At 34.3% G+C, this 21,934-nt stretch overlaps 2 protein-coding genes across 3 annotated transcripts; one reads left to right on the plus strand and one right to left on the minus strand.

Annotated features, from left to right (window-relative positions):
- Window positions 1-2,629: 2,629 nt before the first annotated feature.
- Window positions 2,630-7,360, minus strand: LOC131643268 (pentatricopeptide repeat-containing protein At1g26460, mitochondrial-like). Of its 2 annotated transcripts, none has more exons than XM_058913459.1 (7): window positions 6,623-7,360; window positions 5,134-5,356; window positions 4,555-5,034; window positions 4,086-4,292; window positions 3,681-3,818; window positions 3,407-3,595; window positions 2,630-3,113 (listed from the first exon to the last, which is right to left on the minus strand). In XM_058913459.1, the coding sequence occupies exons 1-6, from the start codon at window positions 7,222-7,224 to the stop codon at window positions 3,410-3,412; spliced, it is 1,836 nt and encodes a 611-aa protein (XP_058769442.1). In that variant the 5' UTR covers window positions 7,225-7,360; the 3' UTR covers window positions 2,630-3,113; window positions 3,407-3,409. The 2 variants fall into 2 exon arrangements, with proteins under 2 accessions (XP_058769442.1, XP_058769441.1); XM_058913458.1 differs by having other exon boundaries at window positions 2,630-3,097; window positions 6,623-7,359.
- Window positions 7,361-14,232: 6,872 nt separating this feature from the next.
- Window positions 14,233-17,423, plus strand: LOC131643271 (PLASMODESMATA CALLOSE-BINDING PROTEIN 3-like). The gene is made up of 4 exons (XM_058913462.1): window positions 14,233-14,507; window positions 14,801-15,046; window positions 15,142-15,175; window positions 16,791-17,423. The coding sequence occupies exons 1-4, from the start codon at window positions 14,456-14,458 to the stop codon at window positions 17,128-17,130; spliced, it is 672 nt and encodes a 223-aa protein (XP_058769445.1). The 5' UTR covers window positions 14,233-14,455; the 3' UTR covers window positions 17,131-17,423.
- The last annotated feature ends 4,511 nt before the right edge of the window (window positions 17,424-21,934 follow it).

Raw genomic sequence — 21,934 nt, forward strand, 5'->3', positions numbered from 1 at the left:
TACTTGTTCTTGTAACTTTAGGGACTTGGTTGGCATCCCCTGTAGACATTATGTTGCAGCCATTCATAGGAAAGTCGATGATCTCGTTAAGTATGTCCACAAATGTTATCATAGGAATACTCATTTAGCATGCTACAATGAAGTTATCACACCTCTTAATGGCCAAAACAAATGACCAAGGACTTTTGACCCAGACATATTACCACCTAATTTTAAGAAAGGTCCAGGTAGACCCAAAAAACTCAGAAGAAAAGAGCCAGATGAGGCTTCCCAAAACAGGTGGCAAAGGACAAACACAACTCATAGGGGCAAAACTTGATTTGAATATGGGCACAACACAAAGACCTGTAAGAAAAACAGACAACTAGCATGTGTCGACACTACACTTACTTGAGCAACTACATTTCATAAAGGACACAACAAGATACACATTACAACATTAAATCCAATACATCACACTTACTTCAGTAACTACATTTCATAACAAAATACATATTAATCATAAAGAACATAACAAGACAAAACATCTTCAATCTCCCATGAAATTTCTTTGTTTTCAACTTTGTCTTCAAGTTTTTGTTCTTCTTTCTTGATTCTTCATACAAGGACTTCATATATCCCACAGATGCCATGGCTTCCGAATCCGTGTTCGTCGTATATGCAACTTTAGTTCGAGATTTTTCTGCAAAATTTTCATCACAGATGAAGAGATTACACGTATATGCACTCCTCCAATAAGGACACCTCCAAAACAACCTCTCTTTATTTGGTCCATTCTTGCAGTGATACAACATCATACGAACCTGACACCCACAAAACATCCCAACTCGAGATTTTACCGAAGCAGTTAACATGATGTTGGAGAGGAGAAGAAGAAGAAGAAAGAAGAAGAAGAAGAATAAGAGCATAAAGGTGACGAAAACGAGCAAGTGGGAAAAGAAAATGTGAAGATGGGGTTCACGATTTTCAGTGGGGAGGAGATGAAGGAGAAGATGAACATAAAAAATTGGGAAGATTAGGGCATATGAAAAATTGGGATCCTTCTTTAAATTGGACTCATTTGTGCCACGTTGTCATTCAAGGAACGTTAAAGAATTAAAAATGTATTCCACGTGCACTGCCACATAAGCAACGTTAGTGGCATTTGACGTTAGAGATCAATTTTTCAGACGAAAAATTTTGGAGGGATGATTTCTTGAAAGAAAATTTTGGAGGGACTAAAAACAAAATTTAAAATATTTAGAGGGACAAAAAAATTCATTAACCCAATTATTTATTAAAGTTATTTTGTGACATATTAATTGTGAATCTTGTGTGATAAAATTGATTTAAAATTGATATACATCTTTACAAGTTTTAATAACAAAATTATTCTTACCATGGTGCTACACGTGCGGTTACTCTTCAATATAATATGTTGCCGTCATATTGAATGTGTTCTTCGTAAATACTTTCTCCGTCCTAAATTATAAAATCTTTTAGACATTTTATGGAAATTAAAAAATATAATTAATGTTGTATGGAAAAGACAAGTTATATGTAATTTTATAATATAATCCAAAAGGGAAATTTAAAGAATTGAAAATAGAAATAACCATAAATGATAGAACATATATTGAAAAAAAATATCATTAATGTTGCATTGAAATTGAAATTGTAACGTAACTTATAATTTAAGATAACCTTTTTTTTACAATATAAATTGTAATTTGAGACTGAGTGAGTATTGAATAATAATCTAACTAATATGTTTGTTCAATTAATTGATCATAATAGTTGAATTTTAAAATCTCAATAACACGACCATAGCATAGTTCTTCACCAACCATAATTAATAGAGACATTCCATGATACTAATACCAATTCATGTTTACAAGGATTTAAACATAAGACAAAATGTAAACCATTTTGTTTGTTAACTTGATATGTGTATTTCAAATTTTAATGTTATTGGACATGTTTAATTTTACTTTTGGCGATAATAAAATTCTTTCACAATTAATATAATTTTGATAAATCATGTTAGCCTACTATGATCTTATGAAATATTTTAAAATCTGTTTCATATTTTTTTAATTAAAGGTTTCATATTTTTATATGATCGCAAATTTTTATCTTTATTATGTATTGATCAATTTATATTAAAAAATGATAACCAATGTCCTTAAGACAATAATTAAGACTTTAAAATAGTTAATTTATCTCGATAATTTGCGTATTTAATGCATTGAAAGTTGAAATATTAAATTTTGTATAAAATCTTTTATTTTTTTAGAATGCTTAACCGTTGTCCTGAAGACACTAGTTAACAAGAGTTTTCATGTTTTGATAGAATGTACTTAATAAATTTGGTATAGAATGCAAAAAAAACCATAGGATACCAAAAAAGCAAGGATATTGATGATGATGAATTGATGCCAGAAACCTCTCAAGAACTAAACTACGGACACATCTCACAAGAATTTTACAACCTGGAGAGGAGTAAAATTGATAAATTGAAAGGCTCTTGAGAATGTTTTGGGGAGGAGACATTTTCACATACAAGGTGGAAGTTCTCACACACAATTCCCATCGACATACATACACATACAATAGTTATTACTTATTAGCTATTTTTTGACATTTTAAGTTTGAGCACCAAATTTAAAAATGTTGCCATTATTTTGCAAAAGAAATTAGTAAAACCACAGGTCCATACAATTAGGATGTAATTCTTTTACAAAGTTTCCATATCCTTGCAGCTTCTAGTCGTTAGAAGTACTGGGTTGTCAAAGTAGGAAGTGCCAAAAATCAAAAAAAAAAAATTAACCAAGAAACAAAAATGGCTACCTCAATACCTTCTATCCTACTGAATTTGGACCAGTTCTACAATTATTTCAAAATAAAACTTATACCACGAAGTTCACTAGGCGGATTCCATCTTCAACGCCCTTCCAGCTTCATAAACACGTTAATACAGAAATGAAAATTCCTTGATTCGCAAACCTCAATATCATCCACAAATATACATACAGGGATTCTCTTGGAAATGGACGCAATAAAAGAATTACTGATCAGCTTATAAAATAATTCATTTTGACATCGTAGAGGGATGGACCTGCCAAAAAGAAATACTATTGTATATCAATATGAAGAATGGCTTTGGATATGCACTTGGCAAGCCAAACCAAACTATATAATGGCAAAGAACAGAGTCGGACTACATGGAATGAGACAGGGGTTACAAACAAAATAATGCAACGCAGCACTTCAAAACAGTTATTCCTGTATGTACCTGTGAGTGTGTGAAAGAAACAAGACTCTTCACCAAAATATACACAACACTACAATTACAATGCAATTTTCATAATCAATAAAAATAACTTGGTTCAAGTTATATATCACAAGAAAACTAGCCAAAACTTACCACTCAAGCCATATCCATACTGTAATCAAGATTAAACAGCATGTTTCGTCGGACTTCTGAACCCAGTCGGAAATTCAAAGATCGAGCGAGTGACTCCACTCGTTGATCGCTCTCATAGTCAGACTCTCGTATGCATCGCCTTCTGACCTTTTTTAGGGTTACTTTTGAAGGTTCAAATCCAGCAGCTGTCTGCAAATAAATTTGACAAGTCAACGACCTTTGCAGGAATTATCTACTCAGTACATAAATTTTTAAAACAGAGCCATGCAGATACCATATCATCAATCACGGCTAGAGCAGATTTGACATCCCTGTTAATCAGGTGAGCATCGACAAGCAGGGTATACGACTTTGCATTAGGCTTGACACCTAAACTTACTAGATGCTCGAACACCTTTGAAGCTTCATGTGTCTGCCAAAAGATGATTAAGTAGCGAGTTATTAATGGTTTGACATATTATATAGAGGGGCTTGATCAAGGAAGTTAAGAGAGAATTAAATACATTGGGAAAATGACTTAGAAGAGTCGATGTGAGGGGAAATCAACAGCTCATGATTGGAAAGCATGAGCAAAATAGTTAAGAACAATGCATCATTTCAAAAGAGGGGGAAATGGTAGTGAAGAGAATGAGCAGAAAGATTGTGTAAGAAAAGGTGCGCAGGAAGCAAGATCCATCACCTTCTTGAGCTTCCCAAAGGCATACATCAGCCCATTGTACGAATGAATATCAGGCGTCATCCCAAAAGCAGATCCAATTGATTCAAAAGTTTGGTATGCTCGATCAAGGTCCCATATGTTGGCACAACCTAAAATGATGCAGTTTAGCGCAGCAACAGACTTGTAAGGACGCTCAGCACGGCTTAAATTCTCCAGTTGAAAATAAACCTAAATACAACATAAGATGATTAGATCAAGCTAGGTATGTGTATATCAAGGTGGCAATTTAATGTATTGTGCAACCAAATGCAAAAGGGTAGTATAATAAATATAAATTTAGGTAAATACACACTAAAATACATATATTTATTTATAGAAAACTAATCAATAATAAAATGCCCATATAAAAAAAGTAACCGAATTGTATTAATTACGAATCCTATTAGTTAGGCCAAAGTGATAGCTTTCTTAGATAGAAAGAAAGACATACGGTATCTAGAGTTTCAAAACCCTTCTTGGAGCAGGCCACAACCAATGGATGTAAAGAAGTAAATGGGCAGAACAAGTCATCAGCTTCTTGATTGGAATCTCCATAAGCAGACTCATATTCATGGAGAGTACCAAATGCCTTTTGTAAATTCCCTAATGATGCAAGGGCATATATCTTTCCAAGATATGATTCTGGGTTTGGCAGCTTCTTTTTACGCAATGAGCGGTCCAAAACAGCCCATGCCGCTCCTAGCAGCTCAGAATTATAGGTTCTACCTGCAGTCAACAAAGCTGCCACAACTAAACCTTCATCTACAGAGAGCAACACAGGAGGTCTTGCATGTTCACCCTTAACAATCCATCGGGCCATAAACTCCAGGCTATAATAGGCTAACTTGCTATTGTCCTCTCGAATTGCAACTTCAGCTATAAAAATACACAAGTTCCAGGAGGGGCAAAGGGCTTTGTTTTGATCTGTTGTCTGCATACAACAATGAGAAATCATATTAAAACAATGACAAGTTGATAGTGAGTCTGCTACAGAAAAATACATTAGGCATCAAGAAGATTAACTACTCACCCTGCACTTTTCAATTATTGCCACCAATGTATCAAGTCTTCCCTGTTTGACACAACTTCTCACACAGTTCATAAATAAATTCATTGACAACACATTACCATGTTTCAGAGTTAAATCTATATATTTGAACGCAGCATCAATCTGATCAGTTGAAAAGAGCATTCCGATGACTAAGTCATATGATTCATCATCAGGGAGAGCTTCATTTCCTGACTGCAGCATCCTGATAACAAAGCACAGCTCAATAGATATTGAAGAAAACTTCCAATTAACACACATACAAATTATACAAACAGACAAACAATTTCTGTCTTAGATTTGGCAGATACACTAATCAGCAATTGGTATGCTTCTTGGCATTTCAAATTTTTGCTCAATAACAATAAAAGATGGGGTAAAATGCAAGAGCATCTTCCATACTCCTATTCGGCTAGGTTTAGGAAGCAAAACCCCTTATAAGTGGAGGCTATCCCTTCGTAAAAACCAAGCTATTAGGAACTGGCTCACCTCAAAACAAATGACAAAGAATCACTCTTGTCCACCCACCATTGTATGTATTGTTCCTCCAAATGCAGTGAGATTGGCACAGAAACAAAAGTTCAGAATGAGCTGGGAATCAGACATGAAGTTCTCATTTTAAAGTTATCGCTCTTAGCTCTTAACAGCCTGACTTCTACAAGTGGGCTTTCCTCTATACCAGCCTCTAGAAAAGGCAAGATACTGAAAATAATCAAAGGCGCCACAAGACTAACCAAATCCTGATTAATAATTTTCATTTAACAATTGACGAAACAAATAGTTAGTTTAGTTAATGTATTCCTATAAATTATTTTGTATAACAATGGATAAAATCCATGCTGTTAATCTCTGTTGCAATGAACAGCACTGACCCCCAAAAATGCTGTAGAGATGTATCTGATAGCCTCTATTGCAAAAAATTAATCAGTCTACTTATTAGTTAAATATCCTTATAGCAATAAAACTTGGGCAGAGAAGAAGAACATAACATAACATAACATAATAGAATGAAGAACAGTACATTACTCTTAAAAGGGTTCGAACAATTTAAAAAAAGATTTTGAGGAAACCCACAAAACCCTAATATCTAACACACTAGTGGTTTGCAGCCGTAACAACCGCTATAGTTGACAACAGCTTCCAGACCAAAAGAGTCGCTCGCGCCAAACTCTACCACCGCTGTTCTATTCCACTATAGCGTGCTATTGAAAACACACCATCGCATAAAGTTAAATTACTTTAATACAAGCTATAAACTGTTTAAGCTTATGAACATATCATAATTAGTTTCCAAATGCTCTTCCAAACTACCTCACAAAATATAAACAAACTCTACTAAGAAAATACAAAAACACTCCAAAACCAATAACTTTTCACCATTTGTAATCCTAAACGAAATGATATGATCTCAACCGATTCCTTATTCAATCCACAACAGAAACAAAAAATTCAAATAATGCGAAGAACTAACCGTTCGAGAAGTTTTTCAGCAGCAAGCGTTTCCCCAGCCTGATGCATAGCCTTCAGAACCAAATTAAACGACGCGGTATTCGGCGAAACAACAAAATGTTCCATCTGAGCCAACAAATCAAGCAAATCAGCAGCAGAAGCCCCCATCATAAGATTCGCCCTAAGATAATGATTAAACAGATTCACATCCGGCTTATTAGGTTTCCCATTCTTATCCAACGACCTAACCCAAGCCTCAAACAAATCCTTCACATCATGCCACTGTTGCGAAGCCATCCAATCGCCGAACATGTTGAGAAGCGCGTGGGAATCGTAGGTTTCCGAGAGTGAAGCGCGCGTGACGAGACCAAACGGAGCCACCGCGTTTGAGCTTGAGGATGGGGGTTTCGGGAGAGGGTTTCGCCAGTTCTCGTTGTAGAGTGGGCTTCCGGAAGCGGGATTTGGAGGAAGAGATGAAGGTGTTGGTGTGGGGGTTGGTTCTGCGAGTTCGGGTTCTTGGTTGAGAAATGGGAAGGTTGAAATGGTTTTGATTGTGATGTTGGTTGATTTGGATTTTGTGAGAAGAGAACGGGTTCGATTTAGGATCGCCATTTGTGACGCCATTGATGAATGAACTCGAGAGAGTGAAGTACGTGACTGTGAATTCTGTTTTGGGGTTTAGCAGATTTAGGGTTTGTTTTTGGTTCGGAGTTAGGTTCGGTTTTTTGGGATGGTTCCGATCGGAAAAATGGTGAAATGGTTTATTCGAATTTGGGTTTGGGCCTAATAGGCTTAGTAAAGAAATGTGACATATTCTATGATTTCTAACTAGATGTTACTATTAGTAACAAGTTTTTTATACATTTTTTCATGAGTTAATACTTGAATTTTTTCATGAGACCGAATTGACACCTCATAGGTACACATATTATGTTATAAACAATTATTATGTCTCTTAAAATATAACTATGAGATACTATTGGTCTAGAGATATGAGACCCTTTAAGGATCTCATAGATATCAGACATAATAGAGATATAATAGACGTTAAAAGATTAATTTGGACATAACGTCACAATCACATCAAACACGTAAAATGCACAATAATGTAAAAATTTAACTCTAACGAGAAAAAATTTAGTTATACATGACGGCGATAGCTAGATAGAAGGTGCATAATAAAATATTCATTTTTTATCAATCTCATATTCCTGAGTTGGTCGTTTCGACAGTCATTTGGTATTACAACAACTCCAATTTTTCCATTGAAAGTCTTAACAAACTATTAACTAACTACTATTGAAAATTGATATCGCTAGTGAATTGTCAAGCTCCTCTATTCATAGATTTTACGGATAATGTCTCATCTGATACATAAAATCTATGAATAGAGGAGCTTTGGAGTCTACTCAACCTTCTTTGCTTTGTTGCTTTTAATTTGTCAGGTGAGCTGCCAACAAATTTTCCATGTTCTTGACTTTTTTGTTCTGTCTCATATTCGATGGTCGAGCTAAAATTTGCCAAGTGAATTGTCCATATATTTTACACATGCCTTATGTTTCTCATACAGTAATTGAGCCACTTGTCCAACAAATTTGGCCTAACTTTGGGTTATAGGCCTAGGTTAGATAATCTTGTTTGGCATGGTAATTGATCCTTTTTTGTTTGCTTTTTAACTTTCAATCTAAATTTATGTAAAAGATATAAAATAGGATCGATGTGCAATTATCATTACAATTCTCATTTCAACATGAATCACAAGTTTCTTGTGTTACTTTTGAAGTTGATTTGCCTCCTTTAAGGTTTCAACTTTACTGCTTGTCTCATTTTTCTATCTTATAGTTTATTATTTTTGGTTAAGAGTCTCCTTAAAGTTAGATTTTTATGCATATCTTTGAATTGAGTGCAACATATTCAAATCATGTTTTGCATCAAATCATGTTTGACATGCATTAAATTAAACTCAGAGATAAAAGTTGTTGCAAAATGGTTCGAGTTAAATTAGTCAATTATTTGAGTCAAGATACACATGAATTCATGAATCTTATCATACTAACCTTAAGTTCAATCAAACATTTCATTTTTCTTAAAATACATACTCTTTTAGTGTGATTCAAACTAATAATAAGCATGATTCAAATCAATAAATGAATGTGAAAAATAGATTTTTCTACTTTCAGTGTGATTCAAATCTTAAACTTTTCTGATTGGAATAAGAAACAAGCTTGATACGAGTTAAACTAAATGCTTATCTGAATCAAAAATTCATTTCAAATCCTAGATTTTGGTTATGTTAGTATGATTATGATCACATGATTATTTTAATCAAATCACTTACTTGAATCATTTATTCGAATCTGTTAGTTCCATGGTTTTATGATTGACATTAATTATTCTATAACATAGTTCATAACTGATGTTGAGTAAGATGTGGAAACATCTTGACCAACTGTCATGACAGGTTCTGTTGTCATGAGTTTTGACGATGCTCTGACATGTTATACCAGAACATGATGATAGTGCATACTGGTTTTTAATCCTTGAAGATTTGATTGAAAAATATGAGATTCTGGAAGATTCAGACACTCATACAAGCGCAACCAATCATGGAGTTTTTAGGGACAATGCAGATTTGGTTGAGTTTCATAAAAAGGATTATTGGAGACTTTTTTAGAAAACTTAGATTTGATTTGATTTATTCTCATTTTTGTGAAGTTCTTGCAGTTGATTGAAAAGGAGAAGATTTGATTTGTTTCAAAGTTTTAGCCCATACTGCAATAGTCTACAAATAAGGTCTTGCTAAACCAAGTATAGCAAACATTCACAAATAGAAATCGCGAGTGAAAATAAGGGTTTAATGTTTTGGGAGTCCTTTAAAGTTTCATGTGTTTTTGTTTATATGTCACTCCTCACTCATGTATCTTCTGATACATTGAGGTAGAGTGATTCTTCTCACTCTTGAAGCTTTTAAGCAAAAGAGTTGAGTATTGTTTTTAGTTGAAGCTTTTAAGCGAGATCAAGTATTATTTATTGGAAAGTGTAATATTTTTTTTTGTTCTTCAAGTCACTGAGATTGTGACTGATATTGATACAGTTGTGGGATTGTAATTGTTTTTATCACTGTGGTGATAGTGGGGAGTGAGAGGGGGTTCTCATATATAGGAGGTTCCTTGGTAGAAATTGCATTGAAATAGTGATTAGGTGATAAGTTATAAACTGGGACTGTTTAGGCTTTAAACTAATACTACTATACTGGATTTTCTTCATGGCTTGGTAGCCCATAGAGTAGGTGACATTGCACCGAACCGGGTTAACATTTGATTGTGTTGTTTAGCTTTCTGCAATTTATTTTCTGCATAATCTGTTTTCAGTTAGCAGCCGATATTATAACATTTGTCTTGACATTATGATTTGTGTTGAGACATCTGTCTTTACATATGTATTGTAAGTGCCAGAATCTCAGAATCAAAAAGGGAAAATGATGAGTTTTAAGTTCTTGATTTAAATCATTTTCTTTTTTGTCTTCTATTATATCCACTGCATTCGACTCAAATTAAATATATATTTTTACTCACTTATAGTGCTCCACTTGAAGCACATATATAGATCATTTTATGTCATTTTTTCAACAATGATATAAAATTATATGATTATAATATCATGACTTTGAGAGTCCTTCAAAACAATTTTTTTATCTTTCAAAGCATATCAATTCATAATTTTTTATTGCATTTGAATTTATCTTGCACTATAGCAAAGATTATCATAATTTAGTTGTTTCGTAATTCTTACAGAGAGTGAGATTTATCATAGAGGAAGGTCATTCATTGTTAATGTTTGTGATGTTCTTGAGTTACAAGTCAAGATTAGTAATGTGAAGTGTTGTTGGGAATTGGCAATCCAACAAGAGAAAAAAGAAACAATTTCTTCTCCATTGAAGACTTCTGTAGAATTGCATAAAGGTTGGTGCGGAACGAAGTTGGGAGTTTCTTTTCTTTCGGATAAGCAAAGAGCTGAGACAAGGTAAATGTAGGATCGAGTAAAGTTCATTGTGGAATAGATGCTTGAAGTAGATCTTGAATTTGACTAAGGAGATGATCAAAACTGAGTGAGTATCTTGAGTTTTCAAGTGTGTGGGTTGTGTACAACTGAAGAAGGAAATATTCAAATTAAAGTTGTTAATTTTGTTTTTAAATTTCAGCATCTGTTTTCTTGATTACATAAAAAAACACGTTGTAAAATCATCAAAATAGTGGAAGACTACAAAATTTCAATTGTCCACCATTGGAGACTAGATTAAGCGTAAAACAAGAACAAACACGTTGAACCATTATAAACCATGGTGCAACCTTCTCTTTCCTTATCTCCTTTAAATTTTTTGTATAGTTGCATGTTTTAGGTTTTTACCGCTTTCTTAGAAATCACATGTTACTAGGTTTATTTTGTTCATGGAAATTTATTGTGTAAAGTTTAAGTCTGGTAGTGACTAAGTCATCTGAATTATCTTTCTAGCGATTGAAGTTGTTTGTAATTGTAATGTTAGATTGATTAAATTAATCAATAAAATTCTATTTAGACACCTCATTTAATTTGTTTTTTAAGTTGATTAATTCAATGATTGGATATATTGTTCACAGTTCTATATTTTCTTAAAATATAGTAACTTGTGATATCAATCCAACTTATACATAATAAAATTTCCGCTGCCCAATTTTGTAAAACTATGATTTTTTAGAAAACCGTTTTTGAAACAAAATTTAAAGGTAAGGAGTATTCAACCCCCCCCCCCCTTTTCTAGACCTTTTCTCATCCTATTCTCCCCCTAACCATTGATATCAGAGTTGGTATTTTGACCATGTCTCGCAACTTCAAAAGTTTAGAATATGGACAAGGACGATCTGAAGGATGTGTACAATAGAGCTCTTGTATTCAAGGGTGGGAACTATGTTTAGTGGAAGGATAACATGTATGTTCAATTAATATTAGTCGATTAAATGCTTTAGGTTGATATCAAAGGTGATTTTTTTGTCACAAAAATAACCATTGAATGTGTTGAAACTATAAACCCCTAAAGAATTAGAATGATGAAGAAACTAATAAAGTTTCTTGTGATTTGAAAGCAAGGAGTATACTGATTTCCTCCTTAAATAAAAATGTATATTTATTTTGTATCATAAGACTACTCAATCAATGTTGAATGCACTTCAGGTACTCCATAAGTGAAATGAGAATGGGAAGCAATATAAGATTAACGTGTTGACAAAATAATATGAGATATTCTATATGGAACCCAGTGAAACCGTATAATTTATACAAATGAGCTTTATTTATTTAATCAATTGATTAAAGAGTCTAGGTACGACTTTATCTAGGATATATGTGCATATAATGTTCGTCAAAAGTAACAACTATAAAAGAGTCACATGATTTGAACACTTTGGATATAACAATAATGTTTGGAAAGCTTAGCGGGCACGTGCATGAATTAAAGAGACTTGAAGCGAGTAAAGCTAAAGCAAATAAGAAAGAAAAAGTAACAGAAGAAAAAATAAGCTTTGATCAAAATTTCTTCGACTAGAATGTACCATTTTAGTGTGAGGTGAAGAAAGGAAATGTTGATAAAGTGTTTCTCACATTTGGTACCAATGATCAGTTATAGATCTAATGTATTCACTACTAGACTTATTAATCTAGATTTGATGGTGCGCTCCGACTTATGACACACATTTTGGTGTCTTGGTCTGACGCTTGGGGGGAGAGTGGTATATGTAATACTATGGTGTCCAATTCAATGACTATCTTAGATAGAAAAAATATTTTTGTTTACAAAAAGTGTGTACCTTGTCTTTCTCAGTTGCCCTCATTCTATAATCTAATTATAAGGTTTTATATACCTATAACCTTCTTGTGTCGAATAACTGACCAATGGGTCAAATGCCAATATACTATTTATTCAATGATATAAGATTCTTCCTTCAATCATTCACATTAATTAGGTATTTTTTAGAGCATGATCACACATGTTTATGAGGTCTTATAATCTTCTTTTTCGGGACATTTATCTTTGTGTTTGTTGATCTCGTGGCCTTGATATGAAAGTCTCTAAAATAAAGGATCAAATTTAGTCATCTTCATTATGAGCCAATACTTTGATTGGTCCTTTTTAAACATGCCCATGCGGGAAAATTATGGGACCTCAAATAACTTCATCCATACACAACATAATAGGACAATGTTTAGACAATATTCCATTAAAAAACGATTATCTACAATTTGACCACTTCAAACCCTACTATTGAAATAAAAAACAAATCAATTCTACTAATAGATAATCCATCCAACCTCGACAAAGTAAACTTTCTATCATGAAGTGGTAAATCAATAAATTGTTATTCATCATTGAAGTTATTAAAACGATTGACATCTTCCTTCTACTAATTCTTTTCACAGTTTTTTTGATAGTGATAAAGTATCCACAAATATACCACAATGAATTATTTTTTCTCCTCATAACATCTCATAAAAAGTCCAACCAAAATTATTTACTCATACTATCACATGATGCATAAACATTTGCAAGTAAAACTGATTCTCTAAAAAGATGGTCATTGATAATTAACACATTACTAATGAAAGGAAGAAGGTAATACCTCAATGAAATTGCACTTCCACATAGTAAGAATTGCCATAAAAACACATTATCAATATATTTAATTTTTGTTTCTTGAATATTAAAAAATTAACTTATTTTCTCTAATCAAAGATTAGACTTCTTTCCTTTTGAATTTCTTAAATACACAAAACTCTTACACCCTAACATACTTACCTTCATAGTTGCTACTGCATAGAGTGAACATATCAAAACTCTACGAATCAGACCTACCTTCATAATTGCTACTGCATGTAGTGAACATATCAAAACTCTACGAATCGGAGGGTTTACGTTTTAAGACGATTTTAAATTTTTTTTTTTTTTTGGTTTATAACCACCGGTTTAGTCCGGTTCGGGGGAACAGCTCTGGCATCAAGTGGGTCAAGCCCCCTCCCGATCGCAGTTGCGGGGGATCGAACCGTGGTTCTCCCTACCAAGTCCAGCGCCAATCACCACTGGACCAACTAACGATTGGTATTTTAAATTTTTGTATAATATAAATTTTGAAACTAAAATTTAAACAGTCATATTTTAATTCAATAAACACAAACGTGATGATTTATAGTGATTGTATACAAGATCCAAAAATAACACATATTAATGTATGTTTGGTGTGTTACACAGTCCATGTTTAGATCACTATAGAGACTATTTATGTATGTTTGGTGTGTTACATATTAGGTTAGTATTACACATTTCTTAAGCCAACTCACTCATCTAAAAGAAAAGATCAACAAAGACAACCACATACAATGCAACAAGACCCATGAGGCAGTGGTCCATTTTCCTTTTCACACAAAAACTATTTTAAACTAACTTGAGTTACCCTACATGAGTTTAGAACCGTTTGATAAAATATAGACAAACTAGTCACATACGTATTTAATATTATATAGTATAGTATTACATAAGCTTCAACTTTAATACAATTCCCAAGAACTCTCTTCCCTGTTATGCACACATCAAGTTACTCTTTATGTATTTTATTAATTAAACTATATGGTAAAACACAGTACAAACAATAACGTTGTTACACATAATAGTACTAGAAAACTGTACAAGACACATATCTCTTGTCCAGAAATTTCATTCTTCATTCTCTCTCTCTCTTTCTCTCTGCCACATATTGGAGTATCCTTCTGAACTTGATCCAACTTTTTCATCAAATAGATTTCTCTAACAACTTCATAATCTTCCTTAATCATGGTTCTTCTGCCTTATTTTCTGCTCTTCCTTTCTCTAACTGGATATTCAAGTAAGCAACTAAATTTTGTTTCACAAACTTTATAACTATAACAATCCATCTCATCACTTTTTTTTATTTCTTGCTTTTCTTTTGATTATGTCACACATCTCTTTATATAGCAAAATCCATTTTTCATCAAAAAGTTTCCTTTTTTCTCCTTTTCTAAAGATTTTAGTTAATTTTTATGTCAATTTCATCAACCCCCTTTTTTTCTTTGATTGAAAAGATAGGATTTTTATGTTGATTAATCACTAATTTTGTTTCTGTTTTTTTAATATTTTTTTTTTTTTTTGGTTTATTAGGTGGTGCTCTTTATTGTGTGTGTAAAGATGGTGTTGGGGATCAAAATCTTCAAAGGGCTATAGATTATGCTTGTGGTGCTGGAGCTGATTGTTCACCTATTCTACAATCTGGATCATGTTTTCAGCCCAATACTGTGAAAGATCACTGCAATTATGCTGTTAATAGCTATTTCCAGAAAAAGGGTCAAACTCAAGGTAGCTGTGATTTTTCTGGTTCTGCTGTTACCAGTCAAACTCCACCAACTAGTAAGTTTCCTCTATTTTTTTACCATCCTTCAAAATCCTTGCCTAAAAATCAATTTTTTACATACTAATTTTGTTCATTTTTCTCTGATCTGCAGCTTCAACATCTACATGTGTTTTTCCCTCAAGTGGGTATGTTTCTTGATTATTTAGTCCATGGATCTTGCTGTTTTTTTATCTATCTTGTAATTTGGCCTTAGTGTTACATGTCTTATTGATAAGTTGTTGAGTTTGATTTTCACAATGTATTACTATTGGTTTGCTTTTCTGGATTTAGTTAGATTTAACTTAGAATTTAGCTCTAGGTAGGCATGGCAATGGGGCGGGTCGGGGACAGTTTTTACCTCCCCCAAACCCAAACCCGAATCCCCAATCAATCCCCGTTACCCGCCCCAAACCCAAACGGGGATGGAGAATTTAAACCCAAACCCGTCCTTAACGGGTTCGGGTTGGGTTCGGGTATCCCCGTCCCGCCACCATGTATTTCGTAAAATCAATTTTTTAAATAAAAATATTTGCTTTTTCAAAAATCAAATTACATTATAAATAACAAAATAAAACAATCTCAAAAAATTTCATACATATATTTCAAATATTTAAAATAATAAATACAAATCAAATTATTAAAACATTAGTCATATATTTAATAATATAAATTATGAAATATAAATAATAATGTACATATTGAAATAAACGGGACGGGTTCGGGGACGGGTTCGGGGTGGGTACTAGTATCCCCATTACCCGGCCCATCCCCATGTTTTCTAATCGGGGAAAACCCAAACCCGAACCCAAACCCAGTCAAAGTGGGTTTTCCCCGTCAACTTCGGGGCGGGTTCGGGTGGGTACCCGTGGGTCTGGGTTTTATTGCCATGTCTAGCTCTAGGTTTCATTAGCACTGAAGAGCATGAATTTATTTTTTGTGTTACCTTTTTGGTAATACTTTTGAGGCTTAGATTAGCCAAAAAGCCATTTTCTGAGGGGTTGATGCTGTATCCACTGTTTCTAGACAAGAATTTACATTCAAGCCATGATATGATGGTGTTTTTTTTGTTGAACATTAGCTGTCATGAATAGGATGTTTCACTATTAATTATCTTTTGTACTCTTCACATTCACCCTCCAATGTTTATTATTCTTAGATCTGTGATCTTATTTGATATAATAAAGTAATCTAAACTTGTAATTGAAAAAAATCTAAAAAAATGTAGAATATCTATTTGCATGTGTTTGGATGCAAATTTGGCCATTGTACCATATTCAATGTGGGCGGTGGCTGGCTACCGTACATGGTTTAAAATTTGTCATGGTTAAATTGTGGCTGAAAAGACTCTCATTAGTTGTCACAGTTGAACAATGACTAACTTACACTATGACTAACTTACATTGAGTCTCCAACAATTTACGACGATCAGGTGGACGGACTGCCGTACATGGCTCAAGTTAGTCATGGTTAAATCGTGGCTGAAAAGACTGATTTGTTTTGTCACGATGAGCCGTAACTAATTTACCCCGAGTCTCCAAAAATCTAAGACGGCCAAGTGGGAGCGGACTACCGTAATGGCTCAAAATTTTGTCATGGTTATACTGTGACTAAAAAGACTGATTTGTTTTGTTGTGACTAAAAAGACTGATTTGTTTTGTCACGATTAAACCGTAACTAAGTCACCCTGAATGTCCAAAAATTTAAGTTCATTAGTCCAAATGAAATCATTATATGTTGATTTTATTTGGCTTCAAAATGCAGCAATGCAGGAGGAGGTACAGGCACAACACCAGGAACCAGTACACCTGTAGGCACAGCACCACCTTCCACCATAACTCCAACCACTCCTACAGGTACAACACCAGGAACAGGTACAGGCACAGGCACACCAACAACAGGCACACCAACAAGCACAGGAACAGGCACTGGAGTTGGCTCAACCACAGCTAGTCCTAATGTGTTTGGCATGAGTCCAACATCTTCAACTGGTACTGGAAGTGGCTTCACTGACCCTAATGGAGTGGTTCAATTAAAAAAATGTTCTCATGTTTTGTTACTATCCCTTGTTTTTACTTTATGGCTAGTAACTTTAAGGGACTAAATAAATAAACCTTTTAGGCAAAAAGTTGTGGGTGAGATTTTGTGCCACTACATGATGCAGGATGGGTGTTTTATGTAATTTCATCATCACTTGGAGAAAGAATCATCCAGAAACAAACCCCACTTTAGTCTTGTGTTCTTTTTGCTTTTGTTTTGTTCCTACTATGTGCAAAAAGGAAGAGAATATGGTTCCTTTTTAGTGGTGAATACTAATGAGTAATTTGGGGGTATAGAACCTACTCACTTTTTCCATTTTGTATAATTATGAGTATAAGATTCACTATTTTTTATTTAGTTGAACCTTTATCCACCTTATATGTATGTATATATAAATGATGATATTCATGGTTTTATTTTAGCCTTGAAATTTTTCTTTCAAGGCATGATTTGCATTTGATAAAACTAGACATACATCATTTTCACTTTTTCAACAACCGAACATTACGTTATACTTGATTTGTCATTTTCCTTGTGGACGACACTAATGATAACAACTGGTTCTGGCATCAACAAACAAGTGTATGCTTGCAATATATTCACACTACATGGACTTTCATGGGTTTAAAAGCTTATTTCTTTGCAAGGTTGTCTTCATAACTATTGGATTTTTCAAAAATGACGGTAACATATTGTTTACTGTGAAATTTAGTAAACAAGCGGTAATCTTTCAAAATAGTTACTTACATGATCGATTAGTTGATCGTAGGACATATGTGCGTAAATACTTGTGATTTTGCTTAAGTGTTTAGTGTGAAGTAAAATTTATTCTAATTTCTACTAAGTTTGAAATGTAAAGTTTTGCAGAAAATGAAGGATTTCAACTTTGTCGAAATCTTTGTAGAAAGTAAGGCGAAAAGGTAAAAGATAAAATACAAAAAAAAGCAATTTAAAATAAAGGAAATTTGTTTAAGGTGTAAATAACACGGTGTTCAAGAACATACATTTCGCTCAATGGACTAGTTTTTCAGTTGACACTTGGATACTTTGAGTTTGTGAGTTTTCGTAAAGATTTTGACACCCCAAATTTTAACACTAGAGCTCCTATTTATACGAATACAAGATTAAATGTCTTCAACGACTTCTCCTTAGAAGTTGACACATTTTCGCTGCATGCGCTCCGCCCTTGGATTTGTCTCTATGGTGTACTTTCAGATGAGTCTATAAAACAGTTGTGTTGCTCTTCTCCACGCTCAATCCATTGTTGTAAAAAATTAATGCCAATCTTTCTCTCAAAATCTTGACCGCATCATTTGTCATCAAAATCTTTGGACAATTACTCTTGCAGAAAACGCTAAATTCACACTTCTATCTTATGCTTGAAACTTCGACGTCTTGAGCTAAAGGAATTGTGTCAAAATACTCCTTTGATTTTTCAAGTGTTACTTAGTTTTCCTGAACCTTTCTTTCATACACTGAGGTCACCGTGGTCGAAAACTTAGGCTAACAAATTGTCCCCCAAAACGCCTCTTTCGACTAATTAAAGATAATGGTATTTTTGAATCTTCTTAACACTGTGCTCTGTACTGTGATGACATCATGGTCATCATGACCACTTTAACAAAATGTCACTTTGAGACGTGTGAACTCAAAAAACTCATCATGGATCCGATTTTCAAGCAGAACGTGGCCACAAAATCAACCGCCTTATTTACCATATAGGAAAAAAACACGTGTCCCATGTTTGGCGCCATTTGTAAAAAATGAAACTGAAAAGTTTCTTTCTTCCTATAAATACCTTTTTTCTCTTCATTTCTTCCTCTTTTCCCTTTCATCTTCTAATACTTTACCCAATAATTCCTTTTGGCCCTCTCTTCTCTTCAAACACAAAAAGTTTCTTTAACTCTTCTTCTTCTTCTTCAACATTCATCATATGCAAGAATGTATGCTCCTTTAAAATCAAATATTTAAATCAAATATTTAAAGGAGTCTAAAGATTCTTTGCTTTTTTTTACCAGACTCAGAGCTCCAATCACCGTCGACGACCACGAGTATGTTCCCGAGTCACCAATGCAGGAGGAGAAATTTCATATTTACAAGTATCAACTATTAATTCCTTTTTCTATTTTTGGTGATATTCACATGCTTGGGTTCACTACCTGACCCTAAAGCTAACACTGATAAACTGAAGAAGTTTTTTCCTTCTTTCCACCGTACTAAACCCATTGTTAGCAGGAAAATCCCAATGTTGATGTCGAGAATCCCAATGCGAAATCCTCTGGTGATACAAAGAATCCTAATAAAAAACCCATTGCTGATGCAAATAATCCATTAGCTTTAGACTACATAACTTTTACTTTTCGTGTTTTTGTTTCCGCCCCTTAAGTCAAGAAAGCTGAGGGTTATATTTCTTAGTTAGGCAAAGTCAAAAACAAGAAAGCACAGACCTGAAAAAATATGAGTATTTATGATTTAATCCAGTTGTCAAAAGTAGGACCCTCTTACTACTAAAATATGCTTGTCGTCGCCATTTATTTCTGGGAGAGCACCACCAATACATTCCAACCTCCTTTTGGTATGGTTACACCTACCCCCTTTTTGACGTAGCGGCCATAAATGGCCTTCCCCCAATTGGGAAATTTTCAACCCAAATGAAAGAGATAAGGATACCATTAATTTCGATATTGACTGTGCTAGTTTTGGAAAGTACATTGCTAACCATCAAGACACTACCACTGTCAAAGTATCTGAAGAGGAACATATTTCTATTTTAGCATTGTGGTTGTCGCGTTGTATCTTCTATTGTAAGTCTTTGAAAGTGGCGAAAAGATTTATGGCTTTACTTAACCAATTACGTGACAGTCAAAATATTTGTCTGATCCAAGTGATACTAAGTTATCTGTATGAGACTTTAGCGGTAGTTGTCGAAACCCTAAAAACTCTCAAACTTGGAGCATATTTTCTGCTAGTTGGCCCTTACTGGATACTCCAACTATGGCTAAATGCCATGTTTGAACCATCTTTTCAAATCAACAAACCAAATGATGATGTCGAGGAAATCAAACATATGAGGATAAAAGGTGCTCGACAGGACTTGATGACTCATACTGAGAATGGACGTACCTTGCAAGAAGCTTTTACAGGGTATTTCATGATGTTTGCGAAGTGTCATAACTTTACTCCTGCAATGGCTTCTTTCGTGAAACGAAGTCATGGGCCTGAGTGGTTCATCCGTGAATTTCCTACTCCTAATGCTGATAAAAAAGCGGAATCGCTTGAAATATGGGAAGCTTTTCTCATTTCAAAACTCTTTTCTACCAGGCTTGGACCATCTAAAGATAATGTGAAAATATTGCGCTATCAACCTAATCTGGTGTCCCAACAATTTGGGATTGACCAAATTTTGCCAAAGCCTTTTTTTTAATCGAAAGAATGAACTCTGCCTTTGCACCGTCGACTTCTCTGAGGCTTAATATACTAAGCGCCTGGATCGACGTGTTGCTGATACTGCCAAACTTACACCAGTCTATTTTCAACCATTTTTTTATTGTACAAAAGAATTTGATACTTGGTGGAGAGCCTACCATGCCAAAGAATTTATTGAAGTCACAACATTTTCGTAACATCTAACGTATGCTTTCTCTGTCATGCAAACAAAATTTAAAAAAGGTAGAGACAAACATGCCAACGAGATCTAGACTTTTCAACACTACTTTGAAACTATTTATGATCCAAATGATCTTAGTTGAACTATTCATGAGGAAGCAACCGTTTTGAGGAAAAAATTATTAGTAAAACTTCCTGATAAGAAAATTTCCTAAATGTGGAGTATAAGTATAAGTTTGCATTGGACTTTCATCTTCCTAGATTTCCTCCTTTTCCTTGCAGCGATCTGAGTTTGGCTTTTTGACCTCCGTTTCCATGATGGTTCGTTTGTGGGTCACATTTGAATGTTCTTAAGAACGAATTATTTAAAACCTACTAAACGAGTAGTTCCAACTTAACATGGTATATACAGTCTCAAGGGCCACCTTCATGTTGACATAAACCGTGTTACGATTTTATCTACCGTACATGAAAGTGAGGAAAGTAAGGAACTTTAGGAATTAACTTATCTTTTTATTTGCATTGTACTTTTCTTACACATCCTTTGTTGCTTTGTTTGCAGTGGTCGAACGTAGCATGCAGACCAGAATTGCTGCCAGTGAGGCCATTGCTATTTCACACAAAAGAACCCGAAAGGGGAAGATCCAGTCGAAGAAAAGGAAGTGCATGTTCACTTTCACACCTTATCTAGCTTCTTTGACATGTGTACCTTGCTTAATTATCTTCTTTGCTCTAATATCTTTATCAATATTTCAGACTGAAAGGGAAACTCAAGCTACTCCTCCAAAGCGATTGAAGAGCAAATAGAGCAAAAAACCTGAGGATCGGGCTGTTGTCGAGAATTTCTCCCCTGAAACTCCTAAATTGAAGAAGAAAAATAAAGTGGTAACCCTCGGGGTTGGTTCCCAAAAGTCCCTCCTAGTCCAAGTGTTGCCCCTAATGCTAAGGCAAAGAAGGGAAAAACTACCACCTCTCAAACTGTCGAAGAGAAAATCGAGGCAAAAAAGAAGGTTGTTTTTGGCGACCATGAAAGCACCAATTTTAGCCCTGACATCGGCATGCCTAAGGCACACTTTCTTCAACTTAAAATTTTCCTTGGCAAGCATTTTCCAAATGGTAACTAATTAATTTTTGTAGGAAGACCCATTTGGTAATGCCGTATCCAATATCTGATATACAATCCCTATCACTACGAGTTCTCCTTACTTCCATCCTAAGACGACCAAAGGCTTAGCTGGTGAAGTCGACCAACCTTTAGAAGC

This window comes from Vicia villosa, unplaced genomic scaffold (assembly GCF_029867415.1).
Source record: "Vicia villosa cultivar HV-30 ecotype Madison, WI unplaced genomic scaffold, Vvil1.0 scaffold8, whole genome shotgun sequence".
NCBI lineage: Eukaryota > Viridiplantae > Streptophyta > Magnoliopsida > Fabales > Fabaceae > Vicia > Vicia villosa.

Bases quoted from the DNA above. Each gene is read 5' to 3' on its own strand.
- LOC131643268 (XM_058913459.1), bottom strand. From the start codon at position 7,224: ATGGCGTCACAAATGGCGATCCTAAATCGAACCCGTTCTCTTCTCACA. The intron at 5,035-5,133 runs GTGAGTAGTTAA...TGTTGTATGCAG, and splicing joins CAATAATTGAAAAGTGCAGG to ACAACAGATCAAAACAAAGC. The intron at 3,596-3,680 runs GTATCTGCATGG...ATTTATTTGCAG, and splicing joins TAGCCGTGATTGATGATATG to ACAGCTGCTGGATTTGAACC.
- LOC131643271 (XM_058913462.1), top strand. From the start codon at position 14,456: ATGGTTCTTCTGCCTTATTTTCTGCTCTTCCTTTCTCTAACTGGATAT. The intron at 14,508-14,800 runs GTAAGCAACTAA...TTGGTTTATTAG, and splicing joins TTCTCTAACTGGATATTCAA to GTGGTGCTCTTTATTGTGTG. The intron at 15,047-15,141 runs GTAAGTTTCCTC...TCTGATCTGCAG, and splicing joins CAGTCAAACTCCACCAACTA to CTTCAACATCTACATGTGTT.